This window comes from Artemia sp. Qi Xiang Cuo, chromosome 4, assembly GCF_049724085.1.
Source record: "Artemia sp. Qi Xiang Cuo chromosome 4, ASM4972408v1, whole genome shotgun sequence".
Lineage (NCBI taxonomy): Eukaryota > Metazoa > Arthropoda > Branchiopoda > Anostraca > Artemiidae > Artemia > Artemia sp. Qi Xiang Cuo.
Window position 1 is genome coordinate 22,867,093 of NC_142797.1, and position 25,069 is coordinate 22,892,161.

Consider the following 25,069-nt stretch of genomic DNA (forward strand, 5'->3'; position numbering starts at 1 on the left):
AAATGATCCCCCTTTGATGCTTCTACGACGACCCCTTCCATATGAAGTGCCTCTGAGAAAAAAAAATAATAAATAATCAGAGGCAACGCTGTAGCGTTGCCTATAGTAAAGGCCATACGGCTCCAATGTTTTATTATTATTATTTATTATTATTTTTTTCCCCAGAGTCACTTCATATGGAAGGGGTTGTCGTAGAATCTTCAAAGGGGGATCATTCGATTGGAAATCGAGAGTTCTAGTGCCCTTTTTAATAATCGAAAATGATCGGAGGGCAACTAGCCCCCCCCCCCCCCAACGCCCATCATTCCCCCTAACACAGCCAATCAAAATTTTGAGATAGCCATTTTGTTCAGCGTAGTTGATTTCCAGATAGAAAATATATTTTTGATGAGGATACCCCCCCCCCCACAACCCTCAGGGCAAGAGTTTTAAGTTATGCCGTGGGGGCATATAAGGTTTTTATAGAAGGCATTGTCGTAGAAACTTCAAAACAGGCTCATTCAATTGGAAATTAAAGAGCTAGTGGCCTTTTTAATAGTCGAAAGTGATTGGAGTGTAACTATCCCCCCTCCCCTCCCCCATGCCCATCATTTCCCGGAACACATCCAATCAAAATTTTCAGATAGCCATTTTGTTCAGCTTAGTTGATTTCCAGATAGAAAATATATTTTTGAGGTGGACACTCCCCCACAACCCTCAGGGCAAGGGTTTTAAGTTATGCCCTGGGGGCATATAAGGTTTTTATAGAAGGCATTGTCGTAGAAACTTCAAAACAGGCGCATTCGATTGGGAATTAAATGGCTATTGCCCATTTCAATTGTCCAAAATGATTGGAGGGCAACTAGCCCCCCCACGTCCTTCAGTCCCCGCCAACCCTAAAATCAAAAGTTGGAGAGCTCTAGTTTGTTCCGCGTTGTTGATTCCCAGATAGAAAATATATTCTTTATGTTGAGAATTGCCTACAATCGACGTGGCAAGAATTTTAAGTCATGACCTGGGTGCATCTCAGGTTTTTGTAGAAGGCGTTGTCGTAGAGACTTCAAATAAGGCTCATTAGACTGGAAATTAAAAGGATAGTGCCCTTTTTAATAGTCGAAAGTGATTGGAGTGTAACTAGCCCCCGTCCCTCCCCCCGCGCCCATCATTTCCCTAAACACATTCAGCGTAGTTCATTTCCACATAGAAAATATGTTTTTGAGGAGGACACTCCCCCAGAACCTTCAGGGCAAGGGTTTTAAGATATGCCCTGGGGGCATATAAGGTTTTATAGAAGTCGTTGTCGTAGAAACTTCAAAATAGGTTCATTCGATTGGAAATTCAAAGGGATAGTGTCCTTTTTAATAGTAAAAAGTGATTGAAGGGCAACTAGCCCCCCCCCCCCTCCCTACGCCCATCATTCCCAAAAACACACCCAATCAAAATTTTGAGATATCCATGTTTATTCAGTGTAATTGATTTCCAGGTTGAAAATATATTTTTTAGGAGAACAGTCCCCAAAACGCCTCGGGGCACAGGATTTGAGTTATACCCGGCGGGTAGGTAAGGGCTTTATAAAAGGTGTTGTCGTAGAAACTTAAAAACAGGCTCATTCGATTGGAAATTAAAGGGCTAGTGCCCTTTTTAATAGTCAAAAGTAATTGGAGGGCAGCTAGCCCCCCCCCCCCTACGCCCATCATTTCCCCAAAACATCCACTCAAACTTTTGAGATAGCCCTTTTGCTCATTGTACCTGATTTGCAGATAGAAAATATGTTTTTGAGGAGGACACTACCCCATAACCATCAGGGCAAGGGTTTTAATATATGCCCTGGGGGAATATAAGGTTTTTATAGAAGGCGTTGTCGTAGAAACTTCAAAAAAGGTTCATTCGATTGGAAATTCAAAGGGATAGTGTCCTTTTTAATAGTCAAAAGTGATTGGAGGGCAACTCGCCCCCCCCCTACACCACTCACATATCACATCCAAACAAAATTTTGCGATAGCCTTTTTGTTCAGTGTAGCTGATTTCCAGATAGAAAATATGTTTTTGTGGAGGACACTCCCCAACAACCCTCGGCCAGAGTTTTAAGTTATGCCCTGGGGGAATATAAGGTATTTATAGAAGGCGTTGTCGTAGAAACTTCAAAACAGGCACATTCAATTGGAATTTTAAAGGGCTAGTGGCCTTTTTAATAGTCGAAAGTGACGTCTGGGCCCCTACACCCCCCCCCCCTACGCCCATGATTTCCCCAAACACATCCATTAAAAAGTTTGAGAAAACCATATTGTTTAGCGTAGTTAATTTCCAGATAGTACATATGTTTTTGAGGAGGACAATCCCCCAGACCCCTCAGGGCAATGGTTTTAAGTTATGCCATGGGGGCATATAAGGTTTTTATAGAAGGCGGTGTCGTAGAAACTTCAAAAAAGGCTCATTCAATTGGAAATTCCGAGGGCTAGTTCCCTTTGTAGTAGTCGAAAATGATTTGAGGGCAACTAACCCCCCTCTCACGCCCACCTTTTCCCCAAACACATCCAATCAAAATTTTAAGACAGTCATTTTATTAAACGTAGTTTTAAGTTCTGGAAATTAGGTCTTTGAGGATTACAACTCCCCAAAAGCTCTCAGGGCAAGGGTTGTAATTTAAGCATTCTCCGAATCCTTCATATTATTTCTTATGGACGGATGCTCGTATAAACTTTAGAGAGACTCGTTTGATTGGAAATTGAAAGTTCTTGTTCATTTTTTAAGAGTCAAAAGATATTGAAGGGCAAATAGCCCCTCTCCCTCCTCCACGCCCTCAAAATAGTTCAAAGTTCTTATAACTAAAAAACCGGTGGTGAAACAACCCAACAGGGCCCGGGGGTAGATGTTGCATTATATGCCCCAGGGAATAGATTATGAAGGGAGTTTATAACTTATTTGAAGGGGTTTTGTTTTTTGAAGAACACATAGATAATCTATTATAAATTTCCAATTATAAGGTAAAATACATACCCTGTGATAGATGCAAAATTGGTTTGCCACACAAATTCTTATTAAGGTCAATTCCAAACAGCCATGATCCCTTTGTGTCAGCAAGTGAAATGGTCGAAACCCTCTTATTGGAGCTATTTTATCAATCCATTCATTTTTGTCAATCGCTGTCCACAGGTTATGCAAACTGTGTACTGTTCATATATTTGGTTTTTATCAAATAGATTATCGTATAGATTTTGATAAAAGCCTCATTTGATTTAAATTGAAAGTTCTAGATCCGTTTTTTACAGTCAAGAATAATCGGACAGTAAGCACCCCACCCCCCCCCCATGTAAAAAAACCTTGAAACTTTTGGCAATCAAAAACGAACAAAAATTAATTAAAAAAAACTTTCCGAAAAATAAGTTTTTCAAAGAAAAGTAAAGGCCATTTTAAACTTAACCTCAGGAGATACAAATACCTCTTAAAATTCAAACTCAAAACGACCAGAAATTACTATTAAAGAATAAATGAAACCCAAAACGAACAGAAATTAAATAAACAATCATAGCAAAAAACATACAACATGTAATAATATAAATGAATAAATAGATCTTAAAGCGATTAATGCTTGGATTGAATATGAAAATCTAGCTTAAAACGAAAACAAATGTTTTGCTATTAAAGTATAAATGAAACTTAAAACGAACAGAAATTAAATAAACAATCAATGCGAACAAAACATACAATATATATAATGTAAATGAATAAATAAATCTTAAAACGAGTGAAACTTAAATTGAATATGCAAATCAAGTTTGAATCGATTAAAAATAACTACAAACAAGAGTTTGGGTATCGTCTCACTGCAGAAGCCTAAAACCTACTGCGTCATTGGCGTTTTACTGAAAACGAATTATATTACAAATGTTTTCATTTGTACTTAATATTGAAAATAAATATTAAAATTACAGTAACATTTTGAACTGATGAGCTTTTAGCAATTAATATCATTATGGATCAAATATTCAGTTTAATTTATTAGTTCTTTTCAAGATTGGTCAAAACAAATATAGTTTCACTACAAGCAAAATTTTGATACTGCCCCCTTCTTTAACTGTAAAAACCTAAAGCTTTCTGTGTCATTGGTGCTTCACTGAAAACTAATTACTCGTATATTACAAATTTATTATTTTCCAGTTCTTACAGCATTTAAAATAAAAATAGAAATTACATTGAAAAAAAAAACTTTAACTGATTGATCTTTCAACAATTAATATCATTATGGATCTAATATTCAATTTGATTTTGTTTATACTTTCCAAGACTGTTCAAGACTCATATAGTTTTGCCATTTTTTTTTAACTAATCGTGTTAGTTTGTTATGAAAACATTCTATGGCTTCTAAGCATTTCTATTTGAGCGGAAAACTGCACCTCAAACTTTGTGGAACATGTATTTTCTTGCATGAAACACCAAAATATAATAAAATGTCAAGTTTCGAAGTGTTCCACCACTCGCAAGCAAGTGCCATTGGTATTTTTGAATCCGCATGGTCAATTTAGGGGATGGAGGGTAGGCTAAGTCACGTAGCAGCCCCATTCCGTCGTGGTATGGTTCACATTTTCAACACCTGGCGTCCGGACTATCATATAATCTACCAAGCATACAACTACCCCAAATCAGTATCAATAAATAAATGAAACCCAAAACGAACCACAATTTAAATAGATATTAGAGTAACGAGCACAAATTAATGTGAGTAGGGTTCAAAACCCCTATGCTTTCTAAAAGCCAGATTATAATTTGTACTTTACCGAAAAAAAATTCAAATGAGTTTACTGAAGAAAAATGTGCATTGTCAATTTAATATACATATGCTAATATTTATTCCCTAAAATCTTAATTAATTTTTGATTTCTTAAAGTCACAAAAGTGAAAATATTTCAGAGAATTGTTTTCACTAAAGCGCCAATGACGCAGTAGGTTTTAGGCTTCTGCAGTGAGACGATACCCAAGCTCTTGTTTGTAGTTATTCTTATTCGATTCAAACTTGATTTGAATATTCAATTTAAGTTTCACTCGTTTTAAGATTTATTTATTCATTTACATTAATATATATTGTATGTTTTGTTCGCATTGATTGTTTATTTAATTTCTGTTCGTTTTAAGTTTCATTTATACTTTAAAAGCAAAATATTTGTTTTCGTTTTGAGCTAGATTTTCATATTCAATCGAAGCATTACTCACTTTAAGATCTATTTATTCATTTATATTATTACTTGTTGTATATGTTTTCCTATCATTGTTTGCTTAATTTATGTTCGTTTTGGGTTTCATTTATTCTTTAATAGTAATTTCTGGTCGTTTAGAGTTTTAATTTTAAGAGGTATTTGTATCTCCTGAGGTTAAGTTTAAAATGGCCTTTACTTTTATTTGAAAAACTTATTTTTCGGAGTTTTTTTTTAATTAATAATAATAAAACATTGGAGCCGTATGGCCTTTACTATAGGCAACGCTACAGCGCTGCCTCTGATACCACACTTATTAAATTACTTCCTCTAACAATGTAGAAAAAAAAATTCACGACTACAATGTAGAGGGTGTAATACTTCACTTGCAAATTCGTTACGAGCAATTCCAAGTCTAACTTTAATGTATACTAACTATACTAACTAACTACTAACTTTTATTAAACTTGACAAAAGATGTGTATAAAAATTCGTTTTCAGTTCCAACGGCAACATTAAACCCCAACATTCCCATATGGGAACATAGCACCATAGTTGCCATGTTACTATGCGTTTCAAAATTAGTGTCGCAAATATCGCGAATTTTAATCATCCAATTTAGGGAAATACCATCCAATTTTATAATTATTGATTAAGGCAAATTAACCAAAGGAAATCGAGAGTTTTTTTGGAGCTTTTTGAAGAGAGAAGAGGAGGAGGAACTGTCCAGTTTTGACATAAAACATTATCCACAAGTTTATTCATTGAGAGGATGGGGGGGGGGTAGATTTGATCATTTACGGAACATTTCAGTAGAGTTCCCTATATCTTCTCAATTTGACAAATAGGGAGATATTTAATGTTTGAATTGTGCACAGGGACAGTTTTAAACGGGTAAACCTCTTATCTATGTAATAAGTGACGAGGTTGAATATTTAAAGAAACAAGAAGAAATAGTTTCCATAGTTCCATTAAATTTTGATGCTTATTGAAAACATTTAAAATTAATAATGTTTACTGTTACTCATTAAAAGCTACGAGACAGAGAAAATTAGCTGAATGTTTTAATTAAGGGAGAAAACACAACCTAAAATTCCAGGAGTCGTAATTAAAATCCAACAATGAAATTAATTACATCAGAGAACCCTACCGTAGAAGTTTTATGCTCATATAATCAAAAATGTTGAATTTTACATATTCTGTTTGAAAAATAATTCTATGGATTCGTGTTTATTATTTCTTTTCCCTCGGGGGTGATTGTATCGAACAAATGATCGGAGAAAATCCGGAGGGAAATCATTTGATCAGAAAGAAAAATTATAGTGCCATTTTTAAAAGACTGCAATATTGAAGGACATTTAGCCTCCCTACCACACCCATTCTTTCACCAAAGTCTTCCGATTAAAAAATTTAGATAGCCCATTTTGGTTCAAAATAGTTTGAAAGATTTAATAGCTACGGTTTTGAAGATAATTTGAAACCCTCAAAACCCTCGGTGAAATGGCTACAAGCTTCGAACTTTGCCAATTTTTTACACATTGGTTACACTTATTGGTTATTGAGAAGCATACAGATATTTTTCGAGGGAATTATTTTCGGTGGAAGAACGGTTATTTTATTCGGGGAGATTTCACTTGGAAGGGTAGTTTCTGGAGATGAACTTTCCAGACGATATTTCAAACGGTGGGAAACCTTGCAAAAATTAATATGCAAATTTTGTTTTAACTTTTCATGTACGGTGAGTCAAATTTGAACCTTCATTAGTTGAAAAAACATTCGGAAATTAAATAAAAAAACGAAGTTTTTTTCAACTGAACGTTAGGAGTGGCATTAAAGCTTAAATCGAACAGAAATTATTCCGCATATGGAAGGGACTGTCCCCTCCTCAATACCTCGCTCTTTAGGCTAGTCTTTTATTGTTTTAAAAAGTAGAGTTGTGAAAGAGTCGAACTTTAGCATAAAGAGCAAGGTGTTGAGGAGGGGACAGTCCATTTCATATTCGGAATAATTTTCGTTCGTTTTAATTTTTAATGTCGCTCCTTACTTTCAGCTTAAAATTTTTTTTTTTTTTTTTATTTAATCCGTCCCAAGGACAACATTAACGCCCAACGTTCCCATATGGGAACGTAGCAACATATTTACCAATACATAATGTCTAAAATAAAATTTTATAAAAAAGAAGACACGTCACTGCTTCAAATAAAAAAGTAATTTTTCTTATTGCTCAATATTGGGGACAATGATACAGCTAAATGGGATTTTCGGCTACGGTGATCGCAATGGTGGAGTTTCCATTTTCATCCTATACCTTTTTGTGTTTTTAGGGTATTTTTCAAAATTCCACGGGAATTTATTTTCGCGATAAACTTTTATTATTAAGTTTGGTTTTAAATAATATTTACCGTTCTGAATCAGGCACAAATGGCGGTTCTACTTTTTGAAAACGGGGCTTTAAACTTTTGATCGCTATAGAAACAATTAAAAAAAATGGGGACCATCTCCGCTTGTTTAGTTAATCTTAATTACACTAAATAAATAGTACACTAACTAAGGCTAAATTTCATTTTTAATTAATATTTTTAATGCAAATAATGTGCTTGCATCTTTTTGGAAAGTATGAATAAGTCAGGTTTTTATATTGCTGTTTTTAATTTTACCCATGGCTCTAAGTTCTCATCAGTAAGACAACTTCTCAGTCTACTGTTGATAATGTTCATGCTTGAAAAGGGTTGTTCGCATATATATATATATATATATATATATATATATATATATATATATAACCAGAAAAGGGAAGAAAATCAAATGCGAGCATTTTCAGCTGAACTGAAGTCAAGAAAAATATTCCAAGCGTTGAAAATGATCATGTATTCCTTCTTCAGGTCATTCAAAGCCAACCACTTGTGTTTCTGAAGCAAGATTGTTTTTTTTTTTTCAAATCCCGCAATTGTATTTCAAAGCTACCGATGTCAATTTCAGAAGGAGAACATTTCAACTATTTGATTATCGTATTATTAAGAAGGTTTTTGACAAATGCTTGTTTTAAGTTGCTCAGCTGTTTTTAAATTCCTGAAACCTGCTGAGAAATGCTTCCCTCATATTTAAAATTATTGTTTTAAAAAGGTACTTATCAATAAAAGAATTATTTTCCGAGCACGCTCGGAAAGTGAAACAATGTTTTCCTTTCAAAATACTGAGCAAAACAAATAGTTTTTTCCGATTGTTGTTACTTCTTCTAATATCAAAACAATTAAGTTTCCTTACTCTTGTAGTTTATGATTAAGTAGATGTAGATGAGACGAAACGTCTACCATGAAATAAAAGTTTTGAATCCACTGACCGCCTTTAGTTCTGAATAGTGAATAGCCTTCTCTTGAATAAATCCTTTAATTTCCGGAAAAGGGACGCAAAACGTTTCAAAACGTTCCTTCTCGATAACCAACAAACGTTTTTATGAAGCAGAAGATCAGCGTACTCGCTCTCTATTTCAAACAAAACATGTAATTTTTTTTAACAAAGTTTTTTTTTAATGAAAATATCATTGGACCTTCTGTTGATAGTTGTGTCATAGTTGCACTAAACGAGCCAAAGAGTCATGCGTCTCTGAAGCCACACTTTACCGACTACTGGGATAGCGTTATATAAGAAGTTTGTGTTACATTTCGAAACGTTCAAAAATATATAGATGTGGCTGGACAGCAAAAAAGAAAAAAAAAGTCTAAAGGCATGCGTGCTTTTATGGAGAAGAGTTACAAAGTTTTCAGTCGAATTACCCTTTTTTACCATAAGCAGTTTCTACCTAGGAAGCTTATGAGAAGGGTTAAAATGCACTTGAATGTCAACAACTGACAAAAATACCTCATTACATATAAACAGAATTGCGGTGTAAAAGTCTGAATTTCTGTTCATATTAAAATTGCCCTCATTTTTGAGGATTTTTCTAACCGAAATTCCGTATATTTAAGGACTTACTCAACAAAACTACAGTCTATCTAAAATTTAGACTAAATATTCAAATTTTGTCGAAAAAGTTTAATTACGACACACCATTTTAATCGTGAACCAGATAAAACTGAAAATGCAGGAAACAACCATTCATTTTGAAATTATTTATGCATACAATCTATAAGCAAGACAACGCGTGAGAAGAGTATAAGAAACAAAATAGTAGATTTTGAACCGTAAATGAAAAGAATATAAAACAAAGTAAAAAGCCTTAGGGTTTTTGCTAGAGGGAAAAAGCCAAAGGCTTTTTCTTTTTCTTCAGCTTTCACTTACAGGTACTTTTTTTTATCATTTTTAATTTCATTATTATAACAGTTACAAATTTTTAGGCGAATTAAAGGTAAAAAAACATTTTAGTGTTTCCTTTTTTTTCGAATTTATGCTACTGGCAATTCTTACTTAAAAATCATAAAAGAAGAATTCAAATGCATTGAATTTCCTCAACGGGTAAAAACTTCTCGTCACTAACATTGAAAGTAGGTAGTTTTACCTTTTCATCAACTTTCATGTTCCCATCACTCTCAATCGTATTGTCCGGATTTTTCGAGTTTTACGAGATTTATCTTTTTTTCACAAGCACAAGAGTTAACATGAAGATATTTTTTTCTAATACAATCATATATCTTACCACAAAACTTATATTTAAACAGATTGTGGCTGGAATGCACAAACTGCACATGGGCTACCAAGTTTTCATTATAGTTGCAACTCTTGCCGCGGAACTCGCGACTGAAAGGGTTAGGATTTTGGTGTAAAGCAACATGTTTGTCGAAATAAGCAGACAGAGCGAATGTTGAATTCAGAAATCAATAAATCATGACAAAACAAATGGAAATGAATAAATGTAGCAAAGTAAATTTAAAAATTGTGAAACAGTGGGCCAAACAATCAAACAATGGCTCAAATAAAAACAATCAACTAAACCTATGGAATAATTATACTAATTTTGAATTATATATCAAAATGGAAAGTAAATAAAACCAAATTTTTCGTACAACAATAAGAATGAGCCAATTAAAAATTCAAAGCAAACCATGCTGAATTCTAGGATTTGTACATTAGACATAATCATCCAATTCCTTACATTTTATGATCTAGAACAACAGGAGGATGTAGATCCCAAAATACACCAAAAAACGTAATAAGATACATTTATCTTCAAACAATATCCTATTCTATAACTTTTCACTTAAGATGTAATTATTGTTCATCCTTTTTTATCAGTTTCAGTTTTTTTAATGTGAAAACAGGTTATCACTTTTTGGCCAAATATAAGCAAAAAAAGAAGTCTTTCTTCACTCATTTTATTCAAACTAATATTATGATCGATTCCTACTTAGAAGACTCGTGGGAAGATTTAAAATGGTCTTGAATTTTCTCAACTGATTCAAACTCCTTGTTGCAAACATTACATATAAAAAGATTCTCAGCATTCGTATTACCGCTTACATCAATGGATTTGCCTGGATTTTTCAACTTTTTATGAGATTTGACATTTTTTACACAAGCACGAGAGTTTATGTGTACATCAATTTTCCTACTGGTATCATAAGTCTTACTGCATAGCTTACATTTAAATGGATTGCAACTGGGATGCACACGCTGCACATGGGCTATCATGTTTTTCTTATAGTTGAAACTCTTGCTGCAGAACTCGCAGCTGAAAGGGTGAGGATTTGCATGTAAAGCCACATGTTGATCACGATAAGCAGACACAGCGAATTTTTCGTTGCATATGTTACAGCTGTACTTCTTCTCTCTGAATTTCTTTTCTTCTCGATTCCTTGTATGGACTTGTTTGACATGTGTTTGAAGACCCGTTCTACTACCATAACGCATGTCACACTGCTTGCATTTATGAGGTCTATTACCAGTATGAGTTTTTATATGTTGATTAATCGAATTTTTGTACTTAAATGTTTTGGTACAAAGTTCACAGCTATAAGGCTTTTCCTCACTATGAGTTTTCATATGCGTTTTTAAATAGGTCAATTGGGCAAAAGTACTGTTGCATATCATGCACTCATAGGGTTTTTCTCCTGTATGGATCCTCATATGTACGGCCAAATGGTACTTTGTGTAGCACTTTCTTTGACAAATACCACACTCGTGTCTTTTCCCCTCAGTGTGCTTTTTCATATGTTGTGAGTAAACCTGTTTTGTTCCAAGTTTTGTGCGGCAGATTTCACACTCAAAAAGTTTTTCTGGTGTCTGTCCACTCTCTTCTGTAGCATGCTTTTTCAAATGCTGATTCAAAAGAAAAATACTATAGAAATTTTTTCCGCATTTGTCGCACGTGAAATTTTTATCGCCAGTATGTCTTTGTATATGCATTTTAAGGTCAATGTCTCTAAGAAAACCTAAGCCACAAATGTGACACAAGTATTTTCTACCCTCAACATGCCGTCGAAGGTGACGTAAGAGTGATCTACGTTTGACGTATGTCTTTTTGCAAATGCTACACTCATTAAAATCATTTTCCCTAACGATGTTATTAGTTACCGGTTCTGAATTACTTGAAGGTTCAGCATCTGAATTTTCTGATGGTTGTACAGCAGATGTAATTTCTGTCTTTTCGCTTGCTTCCTTCTTTTCGTGCATTTTTATATGATGCAATAATTCAGAAGGCAAAGAAAAAAAACTAGTGCACATGTTACATCTAATGCACAAGTTACATGTTCCTTCCCTGTGGGCAAATAAATGACGACAAAGATGATGTTCTTTCTTGAATTTGATTTGACAAAAGGGACACTGTAACATTTCATTTTCGTTGTTTGATTTATAAATTTCCGGCTGAGGTTGAAATAACAGATCGGGAGAAAAAGATTTATTGTGAATATTACAAAAATGAGTTTCTCTATGTTCTGGGTTGCATCTCAAGTGCCGTAAAAGACCTTGGCGGTACTTATAAGTTGAACCACATGTAGCACATTTATTTAAATTATCATAGGTTAAACTTCTATCATCTGTAGACATTGGATCACTAGCAGATTTGTCATTTAGTGCCATAGTACGCAGTGCCTGCCTGTGCCATCGCATGTGATCTGTGAATGATTTACGAATGGTGTATGTCCTTTTACAAATAGTGCACTCATAAGATCTATCTCTTGTCGCATTTTGAGTTTCGAAACGACAATCGAGATTGGACTTTTTCTTGAATTCTGAACGGTAAAACTGACATTGCTGAATTTCTATTTCATCATGACCTTCCATATGATTTAAAAGTGAAATGTGGATGGAAAAGGATTCACTGCAGATTTTGCAAATGTGAGTGTTTTCTGAAGACTCTATAGTCGTTTTATTTCTAAACCGAATTTAAATTTCGTTACAACGTGAAACAAAGGATTCCAATGTAACTTCCCCAGGCTTTGATAGTCTTTTATCACTTGAGCGATTTGTCGCCTTGATATGACTAATAGAGCTCTTTGGATGCATCATTCCTGTAACTTTTATTGGGTTAGATTCGTCAGAGGACGTCACTTCATAAGGTTCTTCGCTGTATGTATCCATTTCTAAAAAAAAGAGGAAACTAAAGACATAAATATTATGAGAAATAATATGGGTGCTCTAAGTCAACTTAACTGAAAATATTCGTCTGCTTAAAGTCGGTATCAACAAACATTCAGCTTCGGGAATAGAAGTTTGTAGATTAATCTAAGAAACACATGATACAATGCAAATAATGAAATACTAGTTCTTTCGCTCTAATTTTTTTTTTTTTAACATTTCGCTCAATTCCATTTCTAATCTCAGGGCAAGATCAGGGCACAAAAGGAGCTATCCTGGATGGTAAGATGCCACCTTTTGATCATAGGCTAAAATAATCGTTCCTTTGAGCCCATAGATGACATCTCATCTTCTAAAAATTGGGGAGGGACAAATAATCTCTAGAAAGATTATAGTTCAATTAGCTTTCAGTCAATTCTGTTTTACTAACTCGATTCAAAATTGACAGGAACATTTGTGGTTACTTGTACAGGAAGGCCAACTCCCTCATTAGCAAAACTAATTCTCTGCAGGCAGCAAAGATCTTGACATTACTTGGGAGGTCAAAAATTCTGTATCTATAAAGTATTATCATCATTATTCTGTGCCTATGAGGATGACCATTTCTAGCAACGCTGTGAAGGGCAAACTTGATGTCCAAGAGATATTCACCTGAGTGTCTTTGGACACATTGTGTCTTATGATTTAGTTCAGCACTCTTCTCAATATTCCTCATATACATTTTTTTGACACAGCTGAAACTCTATTGAAAGTTTTAACTTAATACCTTTTGATTATTCTAAGATATTATAGATATATCTTTTTGACGAGCCGTGCATCCAAACCGGATTAAAATAGTGTCTTAGGATTGACTTCAATATCTCCTAAAATTCCTTAAAAGTTTAAAGTTAATAAGCTTAATCATTCAATTTGGGCGCACAGTTTCTTTTGGTTTAGTCCTCCATTCCCCTCAACATTACCTGAAGGTTTGCAAATACGACATTGTGACCACCTGGATGCACACAATGTTTTCTGATTTAGTTCAACCGCCCCCACAACATTCCCTGAAAGTTTTCAATCAGGGAATGTTTGAATAAGTGTTCACCGGAGGTATTTTGGGAAATTTTTAAAGCTAACTCATCTTATCACTGTTATGAGACTAGAAATGCGAATGACCTTGCATCGGAGCTCCGGAATACTCCACGTGCTGCGTTTCTGCCTCGTTTTGCGGGACCGGGGGTGTGGAATTCCCTCCCGGATGCTATTAGACATGTTGATAATGTAAGCCAGCTCAAGATTAGATTGAAGCGTTACCGTTTGGGTTATAATCTGAATGATTAGATTTTTGAATTTGATTAATGTATGGTATGAAAATTATTTGGACAGATAATGGTCGCATTTTCGTGAAATTACCCAGCCAAAGCAAACGGAGTCGGCTCTATAGCCTAGCTGATACTTATTGATTTTGTCATAGTTGATTTAGTTAGATGTATATCTTTTTTTTTTTTTTTTTTCTTTTTTTTTTTTTTTTTTTTTTTTTTTTTTTTTTTTTTTTTTGAGTGTATGTTTTAAGGATGATATGTGATATTTCTCACTTGCGATTTCTAGAGTGTAATCCTTTTAGAGTAGGATATGTTCTTTATGTTGATTTAGTTCAAGTGCTAATTTTTCCCCGTAAAGAGATAGTTTTTATGTGGATGCAGAGCTTTATAATAATGGATTTGCAGCCATCGTAAACAAACCTTCGGGTTTTTGTAGATGGCCGCTGTAAATTTGTTTGTATTTTTTTTATGTTAAATAAATTAATTTGAATTTGAATAATTAATCAAGGCCATTCGATATATTAAAATTATTTTGAGAGTCTCAGCGTCAGCTGACTGTCTCACAGACAAAGGGCCTATTAGCAGATTCCAACAACACCAGAGAAAACTCCCGAAGCTGCCATATTACCCAAATAGTATTTCTTAAAATTTGGAAAAAATTAGTAGAGGCTCTTGAATGTGTCAATAGTTAAAAGGTTAGCGGTAAGCGAGTTCACAATAAAAACAAAAACAAAAAAAAACAATGTTTTGAATTCGACAAACTGATGAAAGGATAATTCTTTTGAGTTTAGTTTGTTTTAGTGGGCTTTCTTGGGCTCAAAAATCTCTTCTTAGCTAAGTTACCCTAGCAGTAGCATAATATTTGAAGCCATGAATATATAATGAGTCGGAGGGCATAGGCTTGAGATTGTCTGTGCAGCATTGCAACTCTTATTGATAAAAGAGAATTACCAAGTATGGGAGACCATGTTGTGACCAAGATAGGCCAAAGATTGCACAAAGCCTCTAATCACCTGAAGCTCCCAGCGACTTATTGCCGCCCGGCTCCAAGCCTGCTTAAGCACTTCTTGTAGAGTTAAGAAAGTGTGTTATCCTCCGTCCTGTACTGGTTCAAGGACCATTACTTTTCTTGAGGCAAAAATAGCTTCAATGATTTAAAAAATATGAAAATTGTAGCTTTAAATGTTACGATTAGTTATAGTCAAAACGCATTTTCCGAACAGGCTAAACACCGCGATGGAATCTGATTTCACCGAAAATGTTCAACTTGTTATCTCTTAGAACCGCCCACATCTGAAGTGGCAAAATAGGCTAAAATTTCTGTACAAGTATGCATCTGAATGCAATGTTTTATAGTACAAGGAGATAGAGAACATTTAATTGACACAAGATGTGAACGCAATTAATAGGCATTTAGCGTTTAATATACTAAAGGAGACTAAAGGTTTAATTCTATTTAAATAAATAAAATTGAAAAAGTAAGTTCTTTTTTTGTAATAAATAAAATTGAATATGTAAAATTTGAGTAGTGTAATTTTTATTTTCATTTCAATGCTCTAATTACTGGAAAAGGGAATATTTGTAATATAATTTACTTTCAACGAAGCGCCAATGATGCAGTAGGCTTCATTGGCCTAACTATACAGTTAGGGAAAAAGGCATTAGCTAAATTCTTGTTTATACTGAAACTAAATCTGTCGTGAACGGTTTTGGGAAGAAATAAGATTAAACTAAATATTTGATATATGATATCAGCTGCTGAAAAGCGCATCATTTCAAAATTTAATTTTACTGTAATTTCATTTTTATGTTCAATGTTGCAATAAGTATTTAATATTTTTGTTCATTTTAAGCTTGATTTGCATATTCAATTTTAGCTGAACTCGTTTTAATATTTATTTATTCATTTATATTAGTAAAACAAAAGAAAAAAAAGGAAAGCAATATCAAACCGGAAGAATGGATTAACAAGAACAGTGCAAGAAAAGATAAGAAAACTAGAAACAAGATTTACAAAAAAAAGAAAACCAAAAACAAACGACACCTCCTCCTCCCCCTCCCGCACAAAAAATCAAGCCAAATGTATTTAAGCTGCTCCGACCCCATCCACGTAATAAGAGTCCAGCCTAACGCAGGTTAGATTTCAATTACTTCTACTTTTATTGACGAGTAATGATTTCCCCCTTCTCTCCTTCACTTGACTGGTTGCAATTAATTTTTCTTATGGTTAGACGTTTCTGTTCTTTTCTGGTTTTTATCAGCATTGAGCATGACTCGTTTGACGCATCTAAAGATATTAGCGGTCTTTTGTTTTTCATCTTTTCTTGTCCGTTTTCGGTGGCTGGCGTTTACCCCCCCCCCCCCGGAAAATAAACCCCCACGAAAAATACCCCCTAGAAAAAAACAACAGAGAAAATCCGCCCCCTCTCGCCTGGAAAATATCACCCCCACGCAGCTGGTTGGTCTTGAATCCCTTTGGACTTAAAAAGGGACTAAAACACTCAATTTCTGATCTAATGAGCACAGTCCGAAGTTTCTTTGACCCTTTGGAGGTTTGGATAAGGAAGGGGCAATCCACCTCCTGTACAGAATAAATTCTACTCATTTTGGGGTTTAATGTCATTCTTTACTTACAAAATAACAGCATAGACTGGAAATATGCCAAAAAATCATAAGGGAGTTTGATGCGTTTGTAAGTTTCTTTTGTACCCCCCCCCCCAAAAAAAAACGTTGCTGGTAAATACCCTTTTGCTGGCTTTTAGTTGGAAAGTTTTTCACGGAGGAGATTACCGCCTCTTGATTTGAAAAACAATAAGAAATTAAGGTCTTTTTCAAATTAAAGTGCGCAAGAAACATTTTCCACCTGAGATCGTCCGCAAGAAAGTTTCTGGGTTGAATTTTCAGGTAGAATAGAATTGTCTTGGGGGAATTTCCCTGGAAAGGGGGTATTTTTACGTGAAGAGCTTTCGAAGAAAATAAACCTAAAAAAAGGCTTGAAGCAATAGAAATATCCATTTCGGGCGAGAAGAGGGTTTAAAAATAGTGTTTTCTGGCGCATGGTGGCGGAAACTTTAGAAATACATGTCACTAAAAGTGCACTATTCCTTATATATTATTGTAAGAATAATTTTCCCGTTAAAAGATCTTCCCACGAAAACTCCCTACCTCCTCAAGAAAGATCCCCCCTGAAAACGTCTGTTCACTTCCCAATAACCAATACTATATGTAAACAATGGGGAAAGTTCAGAACTCGATGCCCTTCCCCCAGGAACTGTGGGGGATTAAGTCATCTTTAAGACATGTGGGGGATTAAGTCATCTTTAAGACATGTGGGGGATTAAGACATCGTTATTAGATTTTTTGACTATACTGAGCAAAATGGCTATCTCAAAATTTTGAAATGAGAGTGACCAAAGTTTTTGGTCAATTAAAAAGGGCCCTAGGACTTTTAACTTCCATTCGAATGAGCCCTCTTACAATATTCTAGGACCACTGGGTAGATACAAACACCCCTGGGAAAAAACAACAAAAAAAAAAAAAAAAAAAAAAAATTAAACACGTATCCGTGATCTTTCTTCTGGTAAAGAATACAAGAGTCCACATTTTAGTACATAGGAGCTTGAAACCTCTACAATAGAGTTCTCTGGTATGCTGAATCTGATAGAATGATTTTAATTAAGATCACTTGAAGTTTTGGGGGTGTTTTCTCCCTTTATAGAAAATTGAGCAAATTTTCTCAGGCTCTTAACTTTTAATGGGTACCATTAAGTTTGATGAATTTTACATATTTTGAATCAGTATCAAAATTTGATTCTTTCAATGTATCTATTGTTATCAAGACTTTTTTTCTTAGTTTTGGTTACTATTGAGCCGCATCGCTCCTTACCTTCAGTTCGTTACCACGAACTGTTTGATAAGTTGGAAAGTGATGATTCTTAATTCTAGTTTATAAAAGTTTTGTGGCTTCGTAGAATAACACTCATTTTCCTATTTAAGATTATTTGCTTTCTAGCAAGGATGTTTGAAGAGACGAGTAGAAATGGACATTTTAGTGGTAAATTCCAAAATTGTAAAGTACTTTGCTCCGGAAAATATTGATTAGTTTGGAAGATGGTTCATTCAGACCATTTACTCACTTAATTTATTGGTAAAGCAAAAAAAGTAACGGTTCATAATGTCGACTTGTTTGAAACCTGGACTTTCACGGCACAATATTAATGATAGTCATTTGCTTCCCTAAAATAGTTGTCTAAGATTAAAATGTAAAATTAAATGATGTCACTTTTAGTGACATGTATTTCTAAAATTTCCGCCACCATGCGCCAAAAATGCTATTTTTAAACCCTCTTCTCGCCTGAAATGGAAAAATTTCTATTGCTTCAAGCCTTTTTATTAAGTTTGTTTTCGTCGAATTCTCTAAAGGAAAAGGGGAAAAAGAAAAAAGATGGCGGACCCCCCCCCCTCAATGAAACTCCTGAATTCACATCTTTTTTCCTTTCCAACTCTTTTTAGGCCTCTTCTATATTCCCTCTTCTGTTCTTCTTTACTTTTAATGGCGTTGTATAATTTATTTTCTCTTTGCGTCATCGACTCACGCATGCTAAACTTATGAGTCATAGCGTTTACAATAATTTTGTTTTACCTCATTTGTTATTTGTCTATAAATAAATATTTGTTGACTGATTCATTATCAATACACTTCTTGCTCTCATGACTCTGTTATAGGTTGACTTATGCCCCCCCCCCCAAGTGAGATCCTGGGCATGCCACTGTGCAGGGATGTAACTAGTTCTTTCCCTTTTTAACTGGGGGGGAGAGGATAGGACGAAAAAATGTCCTGACCAAAATAAAAGGCTTGGAGTGGCTTGAATTTGAATTGGTTACCCTATATTTTAATTCTGTAGCTGGGTTCCTATGCCTTCAAAGGTGTAGGATGCGAACGTAAGTCCTAAGAAAATACAGATAATAGACTAGATAATTCAGTTTCGAAGTAATGAAAAAGTTAATAGTTGGTAGATGGGTGCTCTCGGGGGATCCCTGCCCATCCTACTGTCGCGAGGTCCAGGCAGAATCTGAGGGATTTTGGCGTTTTATAACCTTTCTTTTGATTATCTGTGATGTTGAGAATTCTAACATTTTGGAAAAACAGCTATCTCTTTGATCTGAGGATTAAAATGCAAACAAGCAGTATAAGCATTGATCAAATAGAAAACCTACTATTGGGCAAGAATATACCAAAAACAACAGAGAACTGCTAAAAATTGACCGCAACAAGTGAAAGCTGCATTATGCTGCAAGAAGAATGTAGGCTAGCAAGACTGGTCCAAGTAGTTCATTATTGCAAACATCTCCCCCCCTCACCCCTTAGGGCCGCTTAGGCGGGTTTTCCCTAATCTTACTCTAAGCCCTCCCCCAAACAAAATTTATTTGCTAACCCTCCCCTTCCCCTCCCGAAAAAAATCCTAGGCATGCCCCCACCCCCTGATGTTCAAAAACCGTCTTAATCACTCAAATAATAATATGAAAGAAAGAAGAATTCATGGAAAAAAGATACTAAATAAAACAAAAAAGTTGAAGTTTTATTCAACATAAAGTAAGGAGCGACATCAAAACCTAAGACGAACAGAAATTATCATATATATTAAAGGGTTTCCCCCTCCTCAAGACCTCACTCTTAACGCAAAAGTTTTTTTATAGAATGAAAAAAATCTTACTATTTTAATTAAGCGGCCTTTGTGTTTCAGGGGCCGTTCTTAAAGAATTGGGGGGAAAATGTCAATTTTAGCGTAAAAAGCTAGGTCTTGAGGAGGGGTCAGCCCCTTTCATATACGTAATAATTTCTGTTCGTTTTAGGTTTTGATGTTGCTCATTATTTTCAGTTGAAAAAACTTATTTTTTATATTTAATTTCGGAACGTTTTTAAATAATACCAGAAAATCCGGCTCCCCCTCCTTGAAAATTTCTTCATCCACGGAAAATTCCTCCATGAAAAGTTCTTTATACTTAACTACCCCCTCCCCCCAGGGAAAGTTCTCCCAGGCAAGTCCAGTCTAGTTGTAAAGTTCTTTCGGGCGAGGCCAGTGTAATATTTTTTCTTATATCACTTTAATTTGAAAAAAACTTTATTTTCTGATGTTCTTTCATCTCATACCGGCCCTCATTTCATCCATGGAAAAGTTGTCCAGCAAATAGTCCCATCCCCAACCGTAGTAGAAAGTTGATATCGCAGAAAGTTCCCAATGGAAAACTCTCCTATTGAGAATTTCTCCCCCCCCACGGAGAGGTACTCTAGACAATTCCAACCCGGTAAAAATTTCCCCCTGACGATTCTCCTTAACATCTCCACGTGTAAAATTGAGTCGGCAACGATAAAGTAAGAAAAATTAAAAATAATTTTGTATAGGAATTCTGGCAAATTGTCCACATCTAAAACTTCCACAGGGAATTTCAAGCCCCCCCCCCCGCGGAGATTTACCCCTCCTCGGAAAATTCTCCCCGTGGAGTCTTCATAGCAGAACATTCACCCCCTCCGAAAAAGTGTCTGTATACTTCTCAATAACAAATTCTATACGTAAACAATGGGCAAAATCCATAACTTACAGACCGTACCATGGGCGCCCATAAGGGCAGGGGGCAACCGCCCCCCCCCCCCCCCCCTGGCGGAATGATGCTGCATTATTTTTATATTTTTGTTTGGAGATTTCTATTATATAGCATTAAAAGTGCCAATTAGACGAGGATTATCCCCCCTGGAATTCAGCTTATGGGCGCCCATGGACCTTTCCCCCTGGACTGTGGGTGGGGGGGGGGGACATATTATCCCCAGTGGCATAGTTTACTACCATTTGAAGCTAAACATATTACCATTTTGACTCTAACATGTGATTAATTACAAAAAACGATGTTTATCTGATGGAAATAAAAGAGCAAAATCGAAACTTTAAACAGATCACAATTGCTACTGTATAGTATATTTAATGCACGTAAATACAACAAGTACATATAAACCAACTGATTTTATTTCCATTGGCTTTTAGAATTACAAAACAGTAAAGCTCTACTGAGAATAAAAGATAATATAGGAATTTCCGTACAGTAAAAGCAAACCAATTAAGGATACTTTTTACAGAATAAAAATATTATCAATTCCTTTAGAATCAATCCCTTTGAAGATAAAGCAATAATCCATTTTAGGATTGTTGCTTTATTTATTTTTTTACGTTTAATTTGGTATAACTTCTGCACAATGGCTCAGTTCAATGACTGGCTATCGTTTTGGTTCTGAAAAGGACATATCATGATTAGTTTGTACACAAGTTCGAAGTAAGCCATCTTGATAGTTAGGGCTATATACTACCTTTAGAATTTGTATCACAGCTTGAAATTCACTGTTGTATAGAGAGAAATAATTGGATATCCAGAAATTCGATAATGTCTTATTTGATCTTCATTTCAAGTAACACTAAAATATATTTATTACAATTTCGTACCGTATATTACTCACTTTTGGTAATATAGCAGGCGAGACCAAAATGCTAATTGGTAAATCAATCCAATAATTCTGTGTGCTATTCAATCACTTCGCGGTGATTAAAAAAAAATACTTAATTTTACGCTTATATTTTGAAGATAATTTTAATTGTATACTGTAAGTTACTGATGTCACAACTCGTGTAATACTATGAAAAGCTTTGTAGATTCGCTTATTGTTATCAGGCTACATACTCACTTTTGAATCCCAAATCAATATTCCTGTTTTTTATGCTTGACTCATGTGTTTTCATTAAAACACTAGTTTGTTTATAATCCTAAAAGTATAGGAAAACATAATTAGTTGGTTTATTTGTACTAGTTTTATTGATATTTATTAGACAGGATGTGATATATATTAGATAGGCTGTACTAGCTTTATCGATATATATTAGAATCACTTTTTATAAATTTGACTTGATAGTACATTCCCATAAAGTGCACTTTCGGTTGTCTCCCCCCTTTTTTTAAATGAAGAATGTGCCTTTTCTAATGAAATGACCCAAAAAATTGTTTTTCAAAACAATTTTTCAAAACAATCTGCGACAGGAGCAAAAAACTAAGGGGACAAGGACGTTCCTTCCTCTCAATTACCGCCGTTAGAACTAGCACACAGGCTAAATCGCAGAGTGAGTTTGAAGGTTCAATTCAAAACTGTTGATCATTCAAGCTTAAATTTTGGTAGATTTTCAGTTGAAAAGTTTATAGTTCTAGTTAATTTTTCTCGCAATAATTGTTTACTTTTAAGATGAGTAGGCGATTTATGAAACTTGCTAAAAGGATCTAGAAGGGGAGTATACGTGAGGGGTTTTATAAACCTCCAGTTAAGAGCTTTAGACCATAATTATTGCAATGGTACCGTTTAATGCTTCAAAACTCTTCCACTTGAGAAGTGGTACCAAAAGTGCCGTTTTTAGTGCTTTATGGCACTTTTGGATGGTAAAATTGATAAAAAGCACGTAGATATGAGTAATGGGTTTAAAATGAGCCTTCCTGGGATAAGCTTTTAAAAATGAGTGCATCACATTTGTAAAATAGTGTATTATCTGAAAAGTAATCATAAAAAGGGACAATCCATGAATGAAAAAAAAAATTCAAGCTGGAATCGAACGCATGATAATCTAGTTTCAAGTCCAGTACTCTATCAACAGAACCACGCCTTTAATAAAGTAATTTAATATATTGGTATTTGTAGGGCTTTAATTTCGTAGCTTATTAAGGGGGCATGGAGAATGAATTTACGGGAGGTGTTCTTGCAAACCTCCAGTTAAGGGTTTTGGACCATAATTATTACAACAAAACCGTTTCATGCTTCCAAGATTTTCCACTTAAGAAGTGGCACCAAAGGTGTTGTTTTCAGTGCTATATCTCACTTACGAATGGTATAATTTAAAAAAAAAAAAAAAACGAAAATGTGAGCAAAAGTTTTCAAATGAGCCATTAAAAATCACTCTAAAAAGTTCTGGTCACCCACTAGCCCCAGGTTTTCCACTTGAGACACGGCACCAAAGTACCGTTTTAAGTGCGATTTGAAACTTGCAGATGGTGGAATTTATAGGAAGAAAGTAGACATGATCAATATTTTTTATATGAGCTATCAAAAATCTATCTCAGATGTTCTGGTAGCCCGCTAGCCCCAACCCTCAAGAAACGGCACAAAAAGTGCCTTTTTTCGTGCCATACCGTAGAAAGGGGTAACTTTGAACTAAAGATCATGAAAAATCAAGGCTATTTTGTGATATTATTCTCTAAACATGGATTTGCTCGAAATCATTTTTAGCGTTTCGAATAGCAACTGTCCCAAACTGCTAGTCTTCATGTTGTTAGAGCTACACCTATCTAAAAATGGTCTTCAAAGTTACCTCTAGGGGTGTTTAACTTTGAACACTCAAAAACTTCAACAGGTAACTTTGAACAGTCGATGACTTCTTCTGGCGTAAGACTTCCAGTTAAAAAAACTCGTTTATTGTGAGAAAAGCATCACTTCTAAAATAAAAAGGCAAAAGAGAGTCAAATTAGTGCAGTATCAGCTGACCAAAGTCATGATCAAATACAAATTTTGCGCCGTGAGTGAGTCGGAGGGCTGGAAGATCTCCCAGTACCTGGTCAGGATGGATTGAGGCTGAGTCTTTCACCCTGGGAAAATAGAAGGATCCATCCTTGTTTTTTCACAGGCAGATCACGTTTAGCGAGCCGTCAGAGGAAGGAACATCTACCTCCAAAACTGTAAAATACTTGTAAATACGGCCCATGAAGAACGCTGCGATGAACCAACGTCCATCCACACAGGCTGGTGGGTAGTTTGAACCCATTGTGGCTACTGTCCCGCTCGACAGCATAGAGAGACCAGTGCTCGCCGATTCATCAATTTCCATTTCAGACTCGCTCTCGCATCCTGTTGGGACGTCAGTCGTGTCGGACTCGCAACTTCAATCCTCTGCGTCTCCAATACTTTTCCCTGGTGCGACGCTGAAGTTTGCGCGTGAGGTTCCTCAAAGATTTTTAAATCTGCGGGCTTGCAGGACATCCAATAAAACTTTGCTGACGTTGTCCGCAACCTCGTGCAGAGTTTACTGGGCCGAAAGCGGGTGATCTTGGAGAATTCTGGAGCGTGACAAGTACTTGGCAAAGCTATTTTTAAGATTTGTTTTTCCATTTGGGGCTAGGCTTTCCAGGAGTAGCTTTAAAAGCTGGGGAAATTTGTCTTTTCTTACCGCGGTGTCGTTTGGGTTGTCTATTTTGTAATCATCAAGCATCTTCCTCCATGCTCTTTTCATTAGAGCGAAAAAAGCAATGTCCAGTGGTTGCAGTATATCTTTAGCGTTTGGGGGAAGGCATACAAAGCGAATTTTCTTTTCTCTGCAGACTTTCAACACTTTGGCAGAAAAGTGGGAAGACAGATTGTCACCCAACACAACTTTCACTCCTGCTCTCTTTTTTTTCGCGTGAGGGAGTGCCAGCGAAATAAACCACTCTTCAAAACTTCGCTCTCAAACCATCCGGACTTAGATACAGCATACCGAGCTCCTTTGGGACCTCCTGTACGCCATGAGCTAAACATGCCCTTAGCTTTATAGCACACGAATGGTGGAAGCAGTTCGCCTTCTGCATTTCCACATATAATTAGGGATATTGCTGCCTTTGTTTCATTCATTATTCTGGAGGGGTATTTGGCACCTCTTTTCACGATGCATTTCTTTTTCCCGGGATTGTCGGTTAAGTTAGGCTCATCATAATTGTATATATTCAAAAAAGGCACATCCTGAATAGTCACTTCTAAATTGTCATAGAACTCATTCAACATTTCAGACGAAACAGAAGAACATTTCTTTGAGTAGTTGGCGACGGTTTTCAGTCGAAGCTTTGAACGATGTCGACCTAGGAAGGAATTGATAAATTCTCGTCCAGGTACATTATTCTTAAAGCAATCTACTCTTTATCCAACTGATTCAAGATAACCTTTGACTCTGAGTTTCAACCAGAAGCGATCGACGGGGAACCCCCACTCGGCACAGGTAAGCAATTGAGAGACGATAGCTTTATCCTCGAGCTCCGACA

At 35.5% G+C, this 25,069-nt stretch overlaps 2 protein-coding genes across 2 annotated transcripts in view; both read right to left on the reverse strand.

Moving 5' to 3' along the window:
- The window catches only part of LOC148952893 (uncharacterized), a 448,257-nt gene that overhangs the window by 204,710 nt on the left and 218,478 nt on the right, over positions 1-25,069 (reverse strand). The window lies entirely within an intron of this gene.
- Positions 10,506-25,069, reverse strand: part of LOC148952899 (uncharacterized) — a 40,653-nt gene continuing 26,089 nt past the window's right edge. The window contains 1 exon segment of the mRNA XM_089088151.1: positions 10,506-12,685. Within this exon segment, the coding sequence (XP_088944277.1) occupies positions 10,506-12,685 (2,180 nt within the window).